We start from the raw sequence: 13,471 nt of genomic DNA, 5'->3' as shown, positions 1-13,471 counted from the left end.
CATTCCATTTGCCTCTTTCTTCTGGAACCAGTCCCACCTTCTTTCTCCATTGTAGTCTTTCCTCCATGTTCTGCTCTTGCTGTTTTCGTTCTCTAAACACAGCTACTTAACCATCTACTAATCTCAAGTGATCTCTCTCGTTGCTCAAGATAACTTTTCCTTTGAAAGTTAATCCCTCATTGAACACTTCTGCTAAGAAGGTCACAAGGAACTGTGATTTGTTTAGCCAGTTCCCACCCCTGCATAGTTGACAAGGCTCCTATTCTTGCTATTTACAGCGAGGAAGAGGAGTTGCCTCTTTAGAGATACTCTGGATACTCTCTCAGAGTACTTTTTTATTTTTCCTGGAGGTATCTAGGCAGAATGACAGCAATCATAGGCTAAAAAAATCAATGACAAACTACTTCACAGCCTAAATGAGCGTGATGTAGTACTTTGCTTTTCATCCTACTGCCTTCAGCTTCTTGGCTTTGGTATCCTTCTGCTGTTTGCACCTCTTCCTTGTATTCATCCTCCTGTTTTTATTAGCCCCATCAGGCTTGCAGCTCACTTCTTCTCTTGTCTCTGTCAGCATCACCTCATTTTCTTACTCCTACCTATAAAAGGCAAAAGGTAATCTGTATGTACTATCTCCTAAATTCCACAGCAGGCTTTCAGCCACCTAAGTCCTTCACTGTTCTGCATGGGAGACAGCTACCTTCTCCTTATTCACTCTATCAAAATACTGGCACTTATCAAATAAATCCTCTAGTTCTGAATTTAATCTGGATTAATCTTAATCTGACGATGCAGACTGATTCCAGATACTCATTATCTGCACACTAAGAATAAAAAAATAAAAGTCTTCAGCCATGGAGGTTCCAGGCTAATACAGGCTTTCTGTGGACAGAACCATCAGATAGTGTCTTTATCTCCAGTGCAGAAATTTGGAGTAACAAAGCACAAACAGCAATTTTCAAAGGCCACAAACTGACAACACACAATGCAGTATCACTGAGGCTACCTCCTCCCAAAGTTTTTGTTTCTGCTCCAAAGATTGAGACCAGAGCAGCATTTGCAAGAGAAGAACACTATGACTGTGGTGTCATTACTATTATTGCTGTTTCCAAAATACTCCCTCTTTCCCCTAATTTCACTGTCAAAATTGTAAATGAAACTTCTGTCATCTATTGTGAGGGTCTTCTAAAAAAATTACTACTAGATGGGAAATTTCATCCTAAAGTTTAAATTCACTATTGCAAGTTTAAACCAATCCCTGAAAAATACCAGATTGCTAATTTCTGGGTTTGCTTTTAATATTTACATGCTTCTTTTAATATTTACATGCTTCACTTCTTCAAATTTGAGTGTAAATGAAGACTACACAGGAATAATTACTCATATGTGGCATAGTTTGGGGTTTGTTGCAAAAAGGGGAGTGGGGGCAGTGCAAGGTGGTAGAATTTTCTAAATTCCTTGCCATAAAACCCATTGATGAGCAAAAGCAAGAAGGAAAAATAATAGCCCAAAGTCATCATTTTGAAAACAGAGAAGTTGTAAAAGACATGTAGCTTAATCAATGTGATTAATTTGCTTCATACTTGCAGAGGCTTTTTTGCCTTTGCCTTCTAATTCTGGCAACTGTTCTGCTGAATCAATCTTAGAAACCCAAATGAATAAGGTGGGAAGGACAAGCATGGTTTTAGAAAGGTTAGCTATTTGCAAGACAGACATAAGAGACTGCTCTCTGCTTATAATAACATCAGGCATTGTTTGACAGGAAAATCTCTTCAGTCAAAAAGCCAAAGTTAACAAGTTAGGAGCTTGTACCTCCTCTACTTTCATTCATCTGAATAAATTGTGAGCTAAGTTAAGTTTCTGCCTTCAGTGTCTAGTTTGGATAGTTAAAAGCCTCAGGTTTTAGGTGATTTACATAACCAGGGAAGTATAAAGAACATACCACGGGTGACATCTCACAAACACCTCCTCCCCTACAATTGTGCCATTGCTGCCCACATCTCTTGACTCCTGCAGGAATTCTCACTACTCTCATTTGTCCTCCTCTTCTGGGACAGAGAAGAAAAAACCCCAGGGGAGGGAAATGGGGATGCAGGACAGATGAGTATTTATATCCACTAAAATCACCTTACTTTCTAGAACTGGTCCATACTAGCAAGAGGAGAATACAGAGGAAATATGAAGGATTTCCACACAAATTCTGCTGTTGCCCAAGAAAAGGAAACCTATCACATGAGAAAACACAGATCTACAAATAGATTTCCCACCTTTGAAGGTATCTGTGGTTTACAGGCTGCCAACACGATCAAAGAGTAAAACAAAAATCAGGAAGCCAAGCCCTCAGAAGAGAAATTAGGACGCACTTATTTGCTCTCTAACCTATTTGGTAGGGATCTCATTTTAAAGATTTTATTTATGATGGTAAAGAAAAAATATTTTTAGGCAAGAGATGCTCATTTCTCATACTACCTTTCAATTTCAATACTGAAACACTACAAAGAAATCAAAGGTTAGGAATGATTAATAGATTCATGACAAAATAAAGATAATCAGTCTCACTTCAAGTATTACAGAATACAGTCAGAGACCCTTCTCCACTAAAAAAAAAAATAAAAAAAAATAACTAACTAAATGTATTTGCTTTCCAGATTAGCTTTGTCTTCTGGAGTTTTATCCTCAGAAAACCATATGTGGCCTCACATGTAGACTACACACTTAAGATGTGACACTGAAGAAGAAGGACAGTGAACAGAAGTTGAGCCACTAGTAAAACCCAATACATTTCTAATCTCCCATTCCATCCTTTTCCAGTGATATTTTCTCACACTGGAAAACCTTTTCTTCATGTTTCCATGGTACTTCCCATGCCTTAACTTCCACCACTGCCCCTTGTGCTGGCATTGGGCATCACCCAGCAGAGCCTGGCTCCATCCTCCTGGTACTCACCCTGCACCTCTTTATCAACATGAATGAGGTCACCCCTCACGTTCCTCCTCTCCTAGCTAAAGAGCCCTCAGCTCCCTCAGGCTCTCCTCGTAAGGAAGATGTTACACTGCCTTCAGCATTTTTGTGGCTCTGTGCTGGACTCTCTCAAGCACAGAGGACCTGAGGTCCTTCCTGAACTGAGGGGCCCAGAATTGGACACAGTATTTGAGATGCAGCCTTACCAGGGCAAAGTGTAGAGGGGAAGAGAACCTCTCTTGACCTACTAACTGCAACCCTTCTAATACCCCCCAGAATGTGGCCTTCTCAGCGACAAGAGCACATTTGAGGCCACTTCCTCTCAATCACTTGATACTAGGGAGGACAGACCAACCCCCACCATACCACAACCTCCTTTCAGGTAGTTGTAGAGAGCCAGGAGGTTTCCCCTCAGCCTCCTCTTCCCCAGAATAAACCATTTCAGTTCCCTCAGCCACTCCTCCCAAGATTTGTCCTCAGTCTCTTCACTGTCCTCTGGACAAGCTCCAGCAGCTGAACGTCCTTCTTGGAGCAAGAGGCTGCAAACAGCGCACACTCTTCCAGGATGATGGTTTCAACAACTGCTCAGTAATGCTAATCACAGGAAGATGGTGTTTGAGTTACCACAGCACTTGACTTTCCCTGTTGGTAAAGCACTTCCATTCATTATCTGGTTGCTCTCCCTTCAAAGATTTGAGGCTGCTAGACTCTGACTAGACTGTTTTGATTGCTTAGGGTGGCTTAGTAAATATAAAGACCCTGTAGCACAAAAAGTACATTATTTTTTCAAAAGTCTGCAAGAGCTACATAGAAGACATACAGAAAACACATTTTCATGTAGGAAATGCATGAGCATATCAAGTTATTATAAGAAAATGTATGTCAATGTCTGGAAAGTATGGAAAGACAGAGAAATCATCAATAACCAAATGCCTGAGGGGGTTGTGGACTAACAGAAGAATGTCACACAATAACTCCAGCTATTTGATAGGCATCCTTACCTGCAGAAGACAAACAAAGCAATCAAATGGAAATCTGGCAGGAAGAAGGTTAAATCAATGATCTAAATAACAGCACATGACAATGCACTTTTTCTGTCACATGAATGGGAATCAGCACAACCTTGCAGACTGAAGACTGGGCAAGAAGAAATTGGTGTGACTTATGCTAAAATATCTCTTATCTGCAATAATTTTCAAGTAACAAATGCATCAAAAAAGGCATTTGCAACTTTAAAACTTATACTTTCATAGATCACTAGTTTCCTACCATGCATAAAAAGTTCTATAATAAGCTCTATTTTAATCCTAGAATCTACAGGCAATCTGTTGTTCTAGCAGTGTTTTCTAGGCAAAGGAGCAACGAACAGACATGCTGCATTGCTGGATTCAGAGCTGATAATTATTGGATTCTGAGGCCTGCTCTCTACAGTGAAATGTGCAGAATATAACACTTTGGGAAGAAAACTTTGAAGGCAAGATGACTCACCTCCCTGAAAAGTACAACTTCCAATACATTTAAATATTCACCCCTTACCAGGCTTAACTCCACTCCTATTTTTAAGGTACTGCATTAATAGGACTTTTTGTATATTTCAAACCAAAGAATCTTTCTGAGCAGTTGGACACAATCTGGCCAGTATTCCCTCAAGAGACGGGCTACAATGATTACCTTTATTACAAAAGTATTCCACTTCTTCACAGCTCAGATTTTCAGGCTCAAACTCTGTAGAAAAGCTTTCCTCCAATGGAAAGTCTTCTTTTGAGACAGTATCATTTTCCTCAGACAGGCATTCTTCTTCTTCCTCCTCAACAGCATCCTCAAGGGGCCCTTTAAAAAGAATCAGGAACACTGTGGCAAAACCAACTAACAGGAGAATGTGAAACAAAACCTTAGTGAACTTGTAAGTGGAAGTTTGGAGCAAGTTCTTCCTTCCACAGCCAGCTGCAGAATTTATTAGAATTGGACAAATAACGTTTTATGGAAATTGAAATGAAAGGTGACTGTTTTCCTGATGACTTCACATCAGGATATGCAAAATGCTATTAATAATATGTATTAATAGTACTTCTGCATGGGGTCTTTTTAATTATTCATTCAGGCTCTAGTATTAAGCACACACAGTTTTAACAATGGAAATCAAAGCGATGTTTGTAAAACCATGTAGACAGTGAAGAGCCTTCTTTTGTTTGTAGACATTGTTTTTTGATGCTGAATTACAGTAATTAATAGTTTCACATTACGGGCTTCATTTCTCCAGACAACAGTACAGACAACAGTGAATTACTGCAAAAGATCCTGGCAGCATAAACTTCAGCTGGTTCTGCTGTTTTGCCTCAACCAGCACCGGACAGTACCCATGATCATTCATTTGCTAGAAATTTTAACAGACTCCCAGTCAAGGGACAGGGCTCAGACTATCACTTCATTCCAGAGAGGCCAAACAACCATCACGGTCAACTACTAGCTGAGGTCGCAGAAACAAACAAGTTAGAGAAGCAAGGCACAAATCTGAATTTGAAATAGCAGCCTGAGGTCTTCAATTCTACTTCCACTTACCTAGAGACACTACTGCCTCTTGAAGAGGCAGTGCCTGGCAGACTTGTAACACAGGTTACCAATTGGAATGTGGTCAAAACCCACAGTTTTTCTTATACACACACAGCTCCCGGTCATCAGTTAACAGTAACTATTTGCTGAAGACATCTTGTGCAGGTGTAGAATTTTTCGACATATTTAAACAGCGATTTGAAGTAACTGAACGTATTTTAATTTAACTATGATTTTATTAAATGTCAATATGTTTCAAAACCCATCTTAAGATTGGATTTCAAAAGATAGATTTCATTATACATGGCTGAGGCTTGAAAAAAAAATTACATATTTCAGTCTCCAATGAAAGCATAGCCTCATTTATAATTGACTGAGTAGTTCTTCCTTGAAATGAAAGCTAGCTAGCTAATGAAAAAAAAAGCAATTTGTATTTATATGATAGTTTTCCAGTATTAAATACACTATCCCTATATAATTTATCATGCTGAGATACAATGCATAAATGATTCTTCTGTTGCATTCAATGAAAAGCAAGGGATAAATTTTTAAAAGAAATCAAATATTGACTGCACTCTAATTTTATATCATTTATGATGAACCAGCAACTACGTACATTTAATAAAACAGCAAAATTCACTTTAGGCTAGGTTGTGTAATCCTTGCTTCAGAGGAATGTGATGGTTAGTTTTTATTGAAATTGATAGAGATTCCCAGCTGGTGTTGCATAAATTAATATAGCTTATACGGATATGACTATTTGTGCCAGCTGAGAATCTGACCAAACAAACACACTTTTGTGGACACACACTCACCACCACTAGCTGCCATTCAGATCTCCTAAAATAAGCGCCTATTATGATGGCTGAAGAAATACTCTCACTATCAAAGTATCCACTACTAGTAATTGCATCTTCTAGACATGCTGGGGGGGGGGGGAAATCAATCCAGCAAGTGCATATGCACAGGGAATGAAGAATGGCTGTGGCATGGAAGAGAGAACAAAGCTCCAGCACACACTAGAGCAGAGCACTGCAGCCAAACCTGGGCAGCTAGGGCACCTCCTATGTGACCTGTTTCATGTCAGAAATGAAAGCAGGAGAGGGTCTACACAAACTATCCTTTCAGATTTCATAATATTATTACTAGGTGACACAGCAGAGTCCTTTCCTGGTGTGTACTCCTGGTAACATCTGGATAAATAAAGCAGGAAGGAAAACCACAACGAAACAAAAAAATATACCATTCTAAGGGAAATGTCAATGCTTGCCATGTATAAAGATGGAAAAGGCCATCTTCTGCATCAGCCACGTGCCTAGGAAACTTTCCAAGTTTTTCAAGTCACATATGAGCACGCATCAGAACTCTACCTAATCTCAAGCGCTGACATCAGATGCTGCACTCCAAAAAACAGCAGGGCTTTTGTTGAAATTGAGGGATCAGTGCATAAATAGTTTTCTAGACTTCATGATGCTGCTGCCTTGTCTAATTAGCCCATCTCAAACCTAATCCTTAGGACAAATTCTGTCTTATTCCTGTTGACTCATCTCTCATTTTTTAAGTGTTCAAGTATGTTCAGCTCATGCACAGATCTATAAACTGGTAACTTTAATTGAGCTGATAATTTTAACTAAAGAGTAAGGCATTGTTCACATGAGTAAGGCCAACCCACAAGAATAACAGTAAAAATAAGTATTTCTTGGTTACTACTTTCACGTGAAACATTGATGCCGGATTTCTGTGGCTATTTTTAGTTATCACTCAATCATAGAATGAGTTAAAACAGCAAAATCAAAAGCCACTTATTACTAAGTTTAAACAGACTAAACTCTGTCTTCTTGACTACTCCATCTAATTACTTGCACATCCATAAATAAGTATTTTTCCCCACACTCTCACATTAAAGGGTGCACTGAATTACATATTATTGACTAATGCAAACTCAAACTCTGCAGACTTACGTTTGCCTAGTTCGGCCACATGCCTCCAACAACCTCTTACTGATACCAGTAAATCAAGTCACCTAGAGAACTGAGAATTTATCTGGTTCAAGACCATAAAAGTCAGGTTTCAGTGTACTAGCTGCTCTATCTAGGAATCAAGCCTACACAGAATCTACTCCACTTGTTCCCTGATTTCAAATACCTAAAAAATACAAAGTTATATTGACAAAAATAGATAAATTGTTAAATGGAACAGAATTTCTAGGAAGTGTTTTCTCTGTAGTGGGATGTTTTGGTTTTTTTTTTTTTTTTATTATTCTGATTTATTACCACAATCCAAATAGAGATTAATCAGTTACTTTAGTGCTGATTTCTTTTAAATTGTTGATTTACTTTATTATTACTTTATTACATGCATTATTCATGTCAATCATGTTACTAAGCACCTATGGCACATGTACTATGTCTGCTTTAATTTCAGCTGGGACAGGGTTAAGATCCCATCCATGTTCTAATGAAAAATGCTTCTCAGTAACTGCTGATTAAGTTTGACATTAACACCAACCATTGCCATAATGACACACAAAAGTAAATCCAAATAATTCCTACTACTGAAATTCATCTTTCACAGTGGTCTGACAGTAAACAGCTCTGAGATATGATTAGGTTCTGCAATAAAACAGTATAATTTCAAGGTGAAACAGTTGAAGAATTTAAACAGTTAATTCCAGAGATAGGCTGCAATGAGAAGCCAAACATCCAGACTTTTTCCTATTAGGACTTTGTAAAGGGTGTGATGCCACCCCTAAGGTGAGGGAAGATGCTTCAGATTATCGGTTAAGAATTCCCAAACACACTAGGTAAAATCTCACTTTCTAATCTTAAATGGGGGGATTGAAGGCAAATGAAGTTTCCATTACTTTATTCTAGATATTGCATGAAGCTCTTGAAAAAAATTGGTTCCTTTATAGAAAAGACAAACACTTTAGTAGCCAACACAGGAGATTTTGAGGGGTTTGGTAGTATCTTTATTCACTTGGTACTTAATCTAATGGATATTTATTGATATAATCATAAATATATTTATTTTCCAGATAAAAAAGAAACAATAGAAAGCAGTACAATTAGTGACAGAAATGAAGGAGTCTATGTGGCAGAAATCTGCCTGGCTTAGTGGACACAGTAGTCCGCTTTGAAAAATCCCCACACAGATTTGACACAAATAACAGCACCTAGCGAGGAGAGGCTGATGAATGAGCTGCATGTGCCTTCATGGAGAAAATTACTTCTGATTGAGGCCACTTGGCAGAGCAGTGCAGAGAAATCTGAACTATGCTCCCTAATTTGTACCAGATTTACAGACACTCAAGCACCTTTTTTTGTGAGTTTGTTTCCAGAATTATTAATGTATTTTTAAATGCTAAACAAATGAATAAACCTTTCTGAAAGAGGCATAGACTTCAACATAAATACAAATGCACAGAGAGAGCTATGTGGCAATTTTTACACAAGGAGTAACAAATGCTATCTCAACACTTGACAGGCTACCTTTAATAAATAAAACAAATACTGTAAGAATTTTAATGACATGGTGAAGACTGAGAATGAACCAACAAAACCGAGTTTACCTGCACTTAACTAAAGATGTTTTTGCTAAAATAAAGACTACTCCAAACACAAATCTGAGCATCCGACCCCCCTGAGCATGTTAGTCCTGATACATCAATGCATGACCCCAGTTTTATGGCACTGTAACTGTAAGGAAATAACTGAAATTCAGTAACATTCATCTGGGTAACTTCTGTAGCCAGTTCTCACACCCAGATTCATCAGACTTCCCCCTAAATGAAACCACTTAAATGCATGCTTAAATGAAGCACATGCATCGATGTTTTCCTGTCCAGTGCTTTTCACTCAAGTTGCATGTATCCTACAGTGGGAAAGTATCATTGAAATAATTATCTTATGAAAATGTTAAGTGGTTAAGCTTCCTTTCCACCTACCAATATTCTCCTACATTCCCAGAGCAGCAACATAAATCAGTGCTCTTAATGAATTAAGAATGCTTCAGAAAGCCTACAGTACTTGACAGTGAGTGGCTGGGGAGAGGTTAATGAGAATAATTAGTAGTAGCAGCATTAAATAATAACAACTCTGATAAATCAGAGAGGCCTGAAATTCACTGATCAACAACATGCATTTTGCATGTTCTGTGCTGAGCTATCCAGTGTTTCCTTGCTGCCACATAATTTTCATCAGCTTACAGTAGAATACAGGAACTTAGTGCCATGGTTTAGTTGATTAGATGGTGTTGGGTGACAGGTTGCACTTGATGATCTCCAAGGTCTTTTCCAACCTGGATAATTCTGTGATTCTGTGATGTAATTGAGCTTAAAAGCAAAAATAAAGCGTAAAAGTTATTTCTGTGGTAACAAATAAAAATATTTCTTTTTAAACATACAAGGTCTTCCTGCAGCCACTCACTTTTAACAGAAGTTGCATCAGGGGATCTAGTAGGAAGGAAACAGTTTTATTAATTTTCTCCTTATCTATAAGAATGCTGAATTTTTTTTTTTCATTTACGTTCCTTGCCTGCAGGTAGCAGACCAAGAAAATCATATAGCAGAAATTTTTCTTTTGATTAATTTCTTTCCATGTGTTATGTTATTTCTTATATATAATTGATTTCAGGTTTTGCTCGTAGCTGTACATCTTTTTTATATCTGTACCTACTGCCTTCCTTCAATCAAGAAAGTTGAAGGAAATTACCTGAATTTTGTTAAGTTTATTAAAAAAGAGCTCTGTGAATATTTAAATTGAGTTTTGAAATGCTAATACAAGAAAGATATTAGAGAATTTTAATAGTAGGTTCAATTTGACCCACAGACTATTGTAGAAAGGGTCAAATTTTATTTAAATTATTTCTTTACAGCAAAAAATATGAACCCTTTGATTTTATAAAAGCAGATTAATATTCTTCACTGCTAGGTCTTTTGGCACTTTGGTGCTTGACAGCATTAACTGTGCTTGTATATAAACTTTTCAAAGACCTTTAAATGTTCCACTAATTTGGAACTTCACTTTCATTTATTCTCTTGTCTTCTTTTCACTTACTGGTATCCAAGAGGCCCCAACAAAACCAAGAGTGCCTATAGTCAGTTTGCCAAATTTTAGTTTTCATGTGGGGGACTCCTGCTGATTTCTAGGTTTAGTTCTCCAACACAGCCATCCATAAGAGCTACCAGAATTCTTTTACTGATGGAGCTCTGCTTTGCAAGGTGCACCTTGTTTGGTTCATCAAAGGCAGAAAGGATGTATTTAGCCTTCAGACAAACCTGAGGGTGTAATCGATTTCCCCTCAATATGAGCAGAGAAAGAATATCAAAGAAAGGTAAATGGTGTGTGGCACTGTTATTACACAACAAGTACAGGGAGAACTAATCATAAAAGATGATGCTCATTTACCACAGGACTGCAGTAGCTGCCAAAGGTGTGAATTCAGAGGCATCTTAAGTGATCTCACTGTATAAAAACTACAGAGTGTGTTACAATACTCTAAAGAATTAAATAGAAGGTTATCTGGATCTTCTAGAATTAACAACACTGCTCTGTCTTCTGACAAAAGCTGATAGTTTCATGTTGGGAAAGGCTTTTTTAAAAAGAATTGATGATTCATAGATTCATAGAATACCAGTTTGCAAGGGACCTCAAGGATCATCTAGATGTATTTGTATCATTTGGAAATATACCAGAAGTAACAGTATGTGTTCCTACTCTAGGCTAACATGGGCAATTGAAATATAGAAAGAGATTTAAACTAGAAAAGAAGGGGAGAAATGTTTTTGCATCACTAAGTCACCTGCAGGCACTGATCCTGATTAATTTATTTCTTCTTGAAATAATAAACCAACCAGTTAATTTAAGCTTTAGAATTTTCTCAACACCAATACATGTTAGGAGAACTGCATCAAATCTTTCAGCTAGCTATGTGCCTCAGTCCCCCAGTTTTTCAAAAGGTTTTGAGAGAATCCTCCTGAAGGCCTTGTAATGTCCTTGGGGATCCAGAGCTTTCAAATGTCTCACCAGTTACTCTTACCAGATTTAGTGGAAAAACTTGAGACAACAGGTAAATAATACCTCATTACAATTAAATGCGCACTTAGACTAATTTCCTGTATCTACTTTGTCTTAATCCATGCAGTGTCAGAATTTGCAAGACAAATTCATGAGGCATCTGCACGGCTACAAACGTTGTGGGTTTTAGCACACAGCACTAACACAGCTCAGCCAAGACTGAAACACAAGGTGTTGGTGAGGTGAACTCTGGAAGTCAGACCCTAGGTGGGAGCTTACCCCACAGTAAACATGAAATGACTTCTCTGCCATATTTTAACTTAAGCACTTTCTGCTTAAGCTTCCCAATTTGAAATACTTTGACATGGGGTGGAGTCACCATCGCTGGAGACATTCAAGAGGAGACTGGATGAGGCACTTAGTGCCATGGTCTAGTTGATTGCTTAGGGCTGGGTGATCAGTTGGACTGGATGATCTTGGAGGTCTCTTCCAACCTGGTTGATTCTATGATTCTATGCTTAAGGCCTAAACATTCAGTGAAAAGCACTGCAAGCAAGCATTGAAGAGCACCTTTAGTGATGCAACCTGCATCAGCTACAATATTTACAGTGACACTGGCTTTAGAACAGGTGTCCTACTATTTTACCAACAAATATTCAGGAAAAAAAAACCTAAAACACAAATAAACCCAGCATGTGGACCTGACACTTGGGCACATGGCTTGGTGTTGACCCTTCAGTGCTGGCTCAAAGGTTGGACTGGATCATTTTCGAGGTTTCTTCCAACAGGATGTTTTCTGTGATTCAGTAACTACTTTTCCATACAGCAGATTTCAAAAAAGTTTGGTTCCAGCTGAAACCACACTTTGGAAACTATTAACAGGTGCTAACAATGACAAAACTCATTCCATAAACTGTGCACACGGTTTGAGCCCTGCTCCTCCTCCTATTCTGCCATCTCGATCATCCATTTAACAATCTGATCAGCCACACTCCACTCTGTAAGCACTTATTAGAAAGTGGCAAAGACTGCAAGCTCTGATACATTATAGATCAAAGTAAAAGAAGTCAGGAGGACCAAATTTTCTGAGAGGTATTTCAAGCACAAAGGTACAGAAGGAGAAGATGACTTCCTGGCTCTCTTGGCTGTCTTAATCCTACCTACAGTCATTAGCAGTTCCATACCAGATGCTGTTCTGTATATTTCTGGTGCAAGAGGAAGAAGAGGTGACAAGATGAGTCTCCTGACTCAACAGCCTACTACAATCACAGCAGCAGCACAGAACTGCCATAGCATCACAGTGCACCAATCTTTCTCAAGGAAATTTTTAACTAAAGCCTTCAAGGCAAACAGGACATTAGGCACAAAGCTCTCAGAGATGGATCTGTGATGCTTGTAGATAACCTCCTGTATTAGAATAATTTCGCAATGGTAGTTTATCAGTGGATTTCTTAAATGTAACAGAACAAACAAGGACAATTTCTTGTGTGCTTATATAGAAATACTATCCCTGAAGCATTTTTCTCTGGCTTATGGCATATTTTCTAGTCTTTAAACCCAGCATTTCTTTCTGTATGATTCCTATCTGCTAACTTTTACAAAACTGGTTTTGAAACAACTGGCAATCTCATTTGAAATACTGGCAATGTAATTTGCCCCCACGATGCATGGGTAACATTGATGGAAATATTATCCAGTTGCTGTGGATTGTTTCAGATATCTAAGTATGAAAATAATGCTTAAGTTTAGAGGCTTATAAAATAAATAAAGAAGGCATCCTTTTGTAAGAAATTGGTTTCTTAACTCTGTCTTTCACTACAAGTGTATGTATCTACATAATAAAAATTCAAATATTTGATGTTCATACATCTATGAGAAATGTCCTTGAGTTTTATATCTATGCAAGTGTATGAAGAAGAAAAAACACATGAGATATTTGGAACTTT

At 38.0% G+C, this 13,471-nt stretch overlaps 1 protein-coding gene across 1 annotated transcript in view; it reads right to left on the bottom strand.

Moving 5' to 3' along the window:
* Positions 1 to 11,907, bottom strand: part of ZFPM2 (zinc finger protein, FOG family member 2) — a 248,397-nt gene extending 236,490 nt beyond the window's left edge. The window contains exons 1-3 of the mRNA XM_054385435.1: positions 11,884 to 11,907; positions 11,201 to 11,231; positions 4,630 to 4,788 (exon numbers count right to left, since the gene is read on the bottom strand). Coding sequence (XP_054241410.1) covers positions 4,630 to 4,788; positions 11,201 to 11,231; positions 11,884 to 11,907 — 214 coding nt within the window. The remainder of the gene's footprint in view (positions 1 to 4,629; positions 4,789 to 11,200; positions 11,232 to 11,883) is intronic.
* Between the last annotated feature and the right edge of the window lie 1,564 nt (positions 11,908 to 13,471).

Source organism: Indicator indicator, chromosome 12 (genome assembly GCF_027791375.1).
Source record: "Indicator indicator isolate 239-I01 chromosome 12, UM_Iind_1.1, whole genome shotgun sequence".
Lineage (NCBI taxonomy): Eukaryota > Metazoa > Chordata > Aves > Piciformes > Indicatoridae > Indicator > Indicator indicator.
The sequence above is the reverse complement of the archived record's forward strand: the minus strand, read 5'-3'. Positions and strand labels throughout refer to the sequence as shown.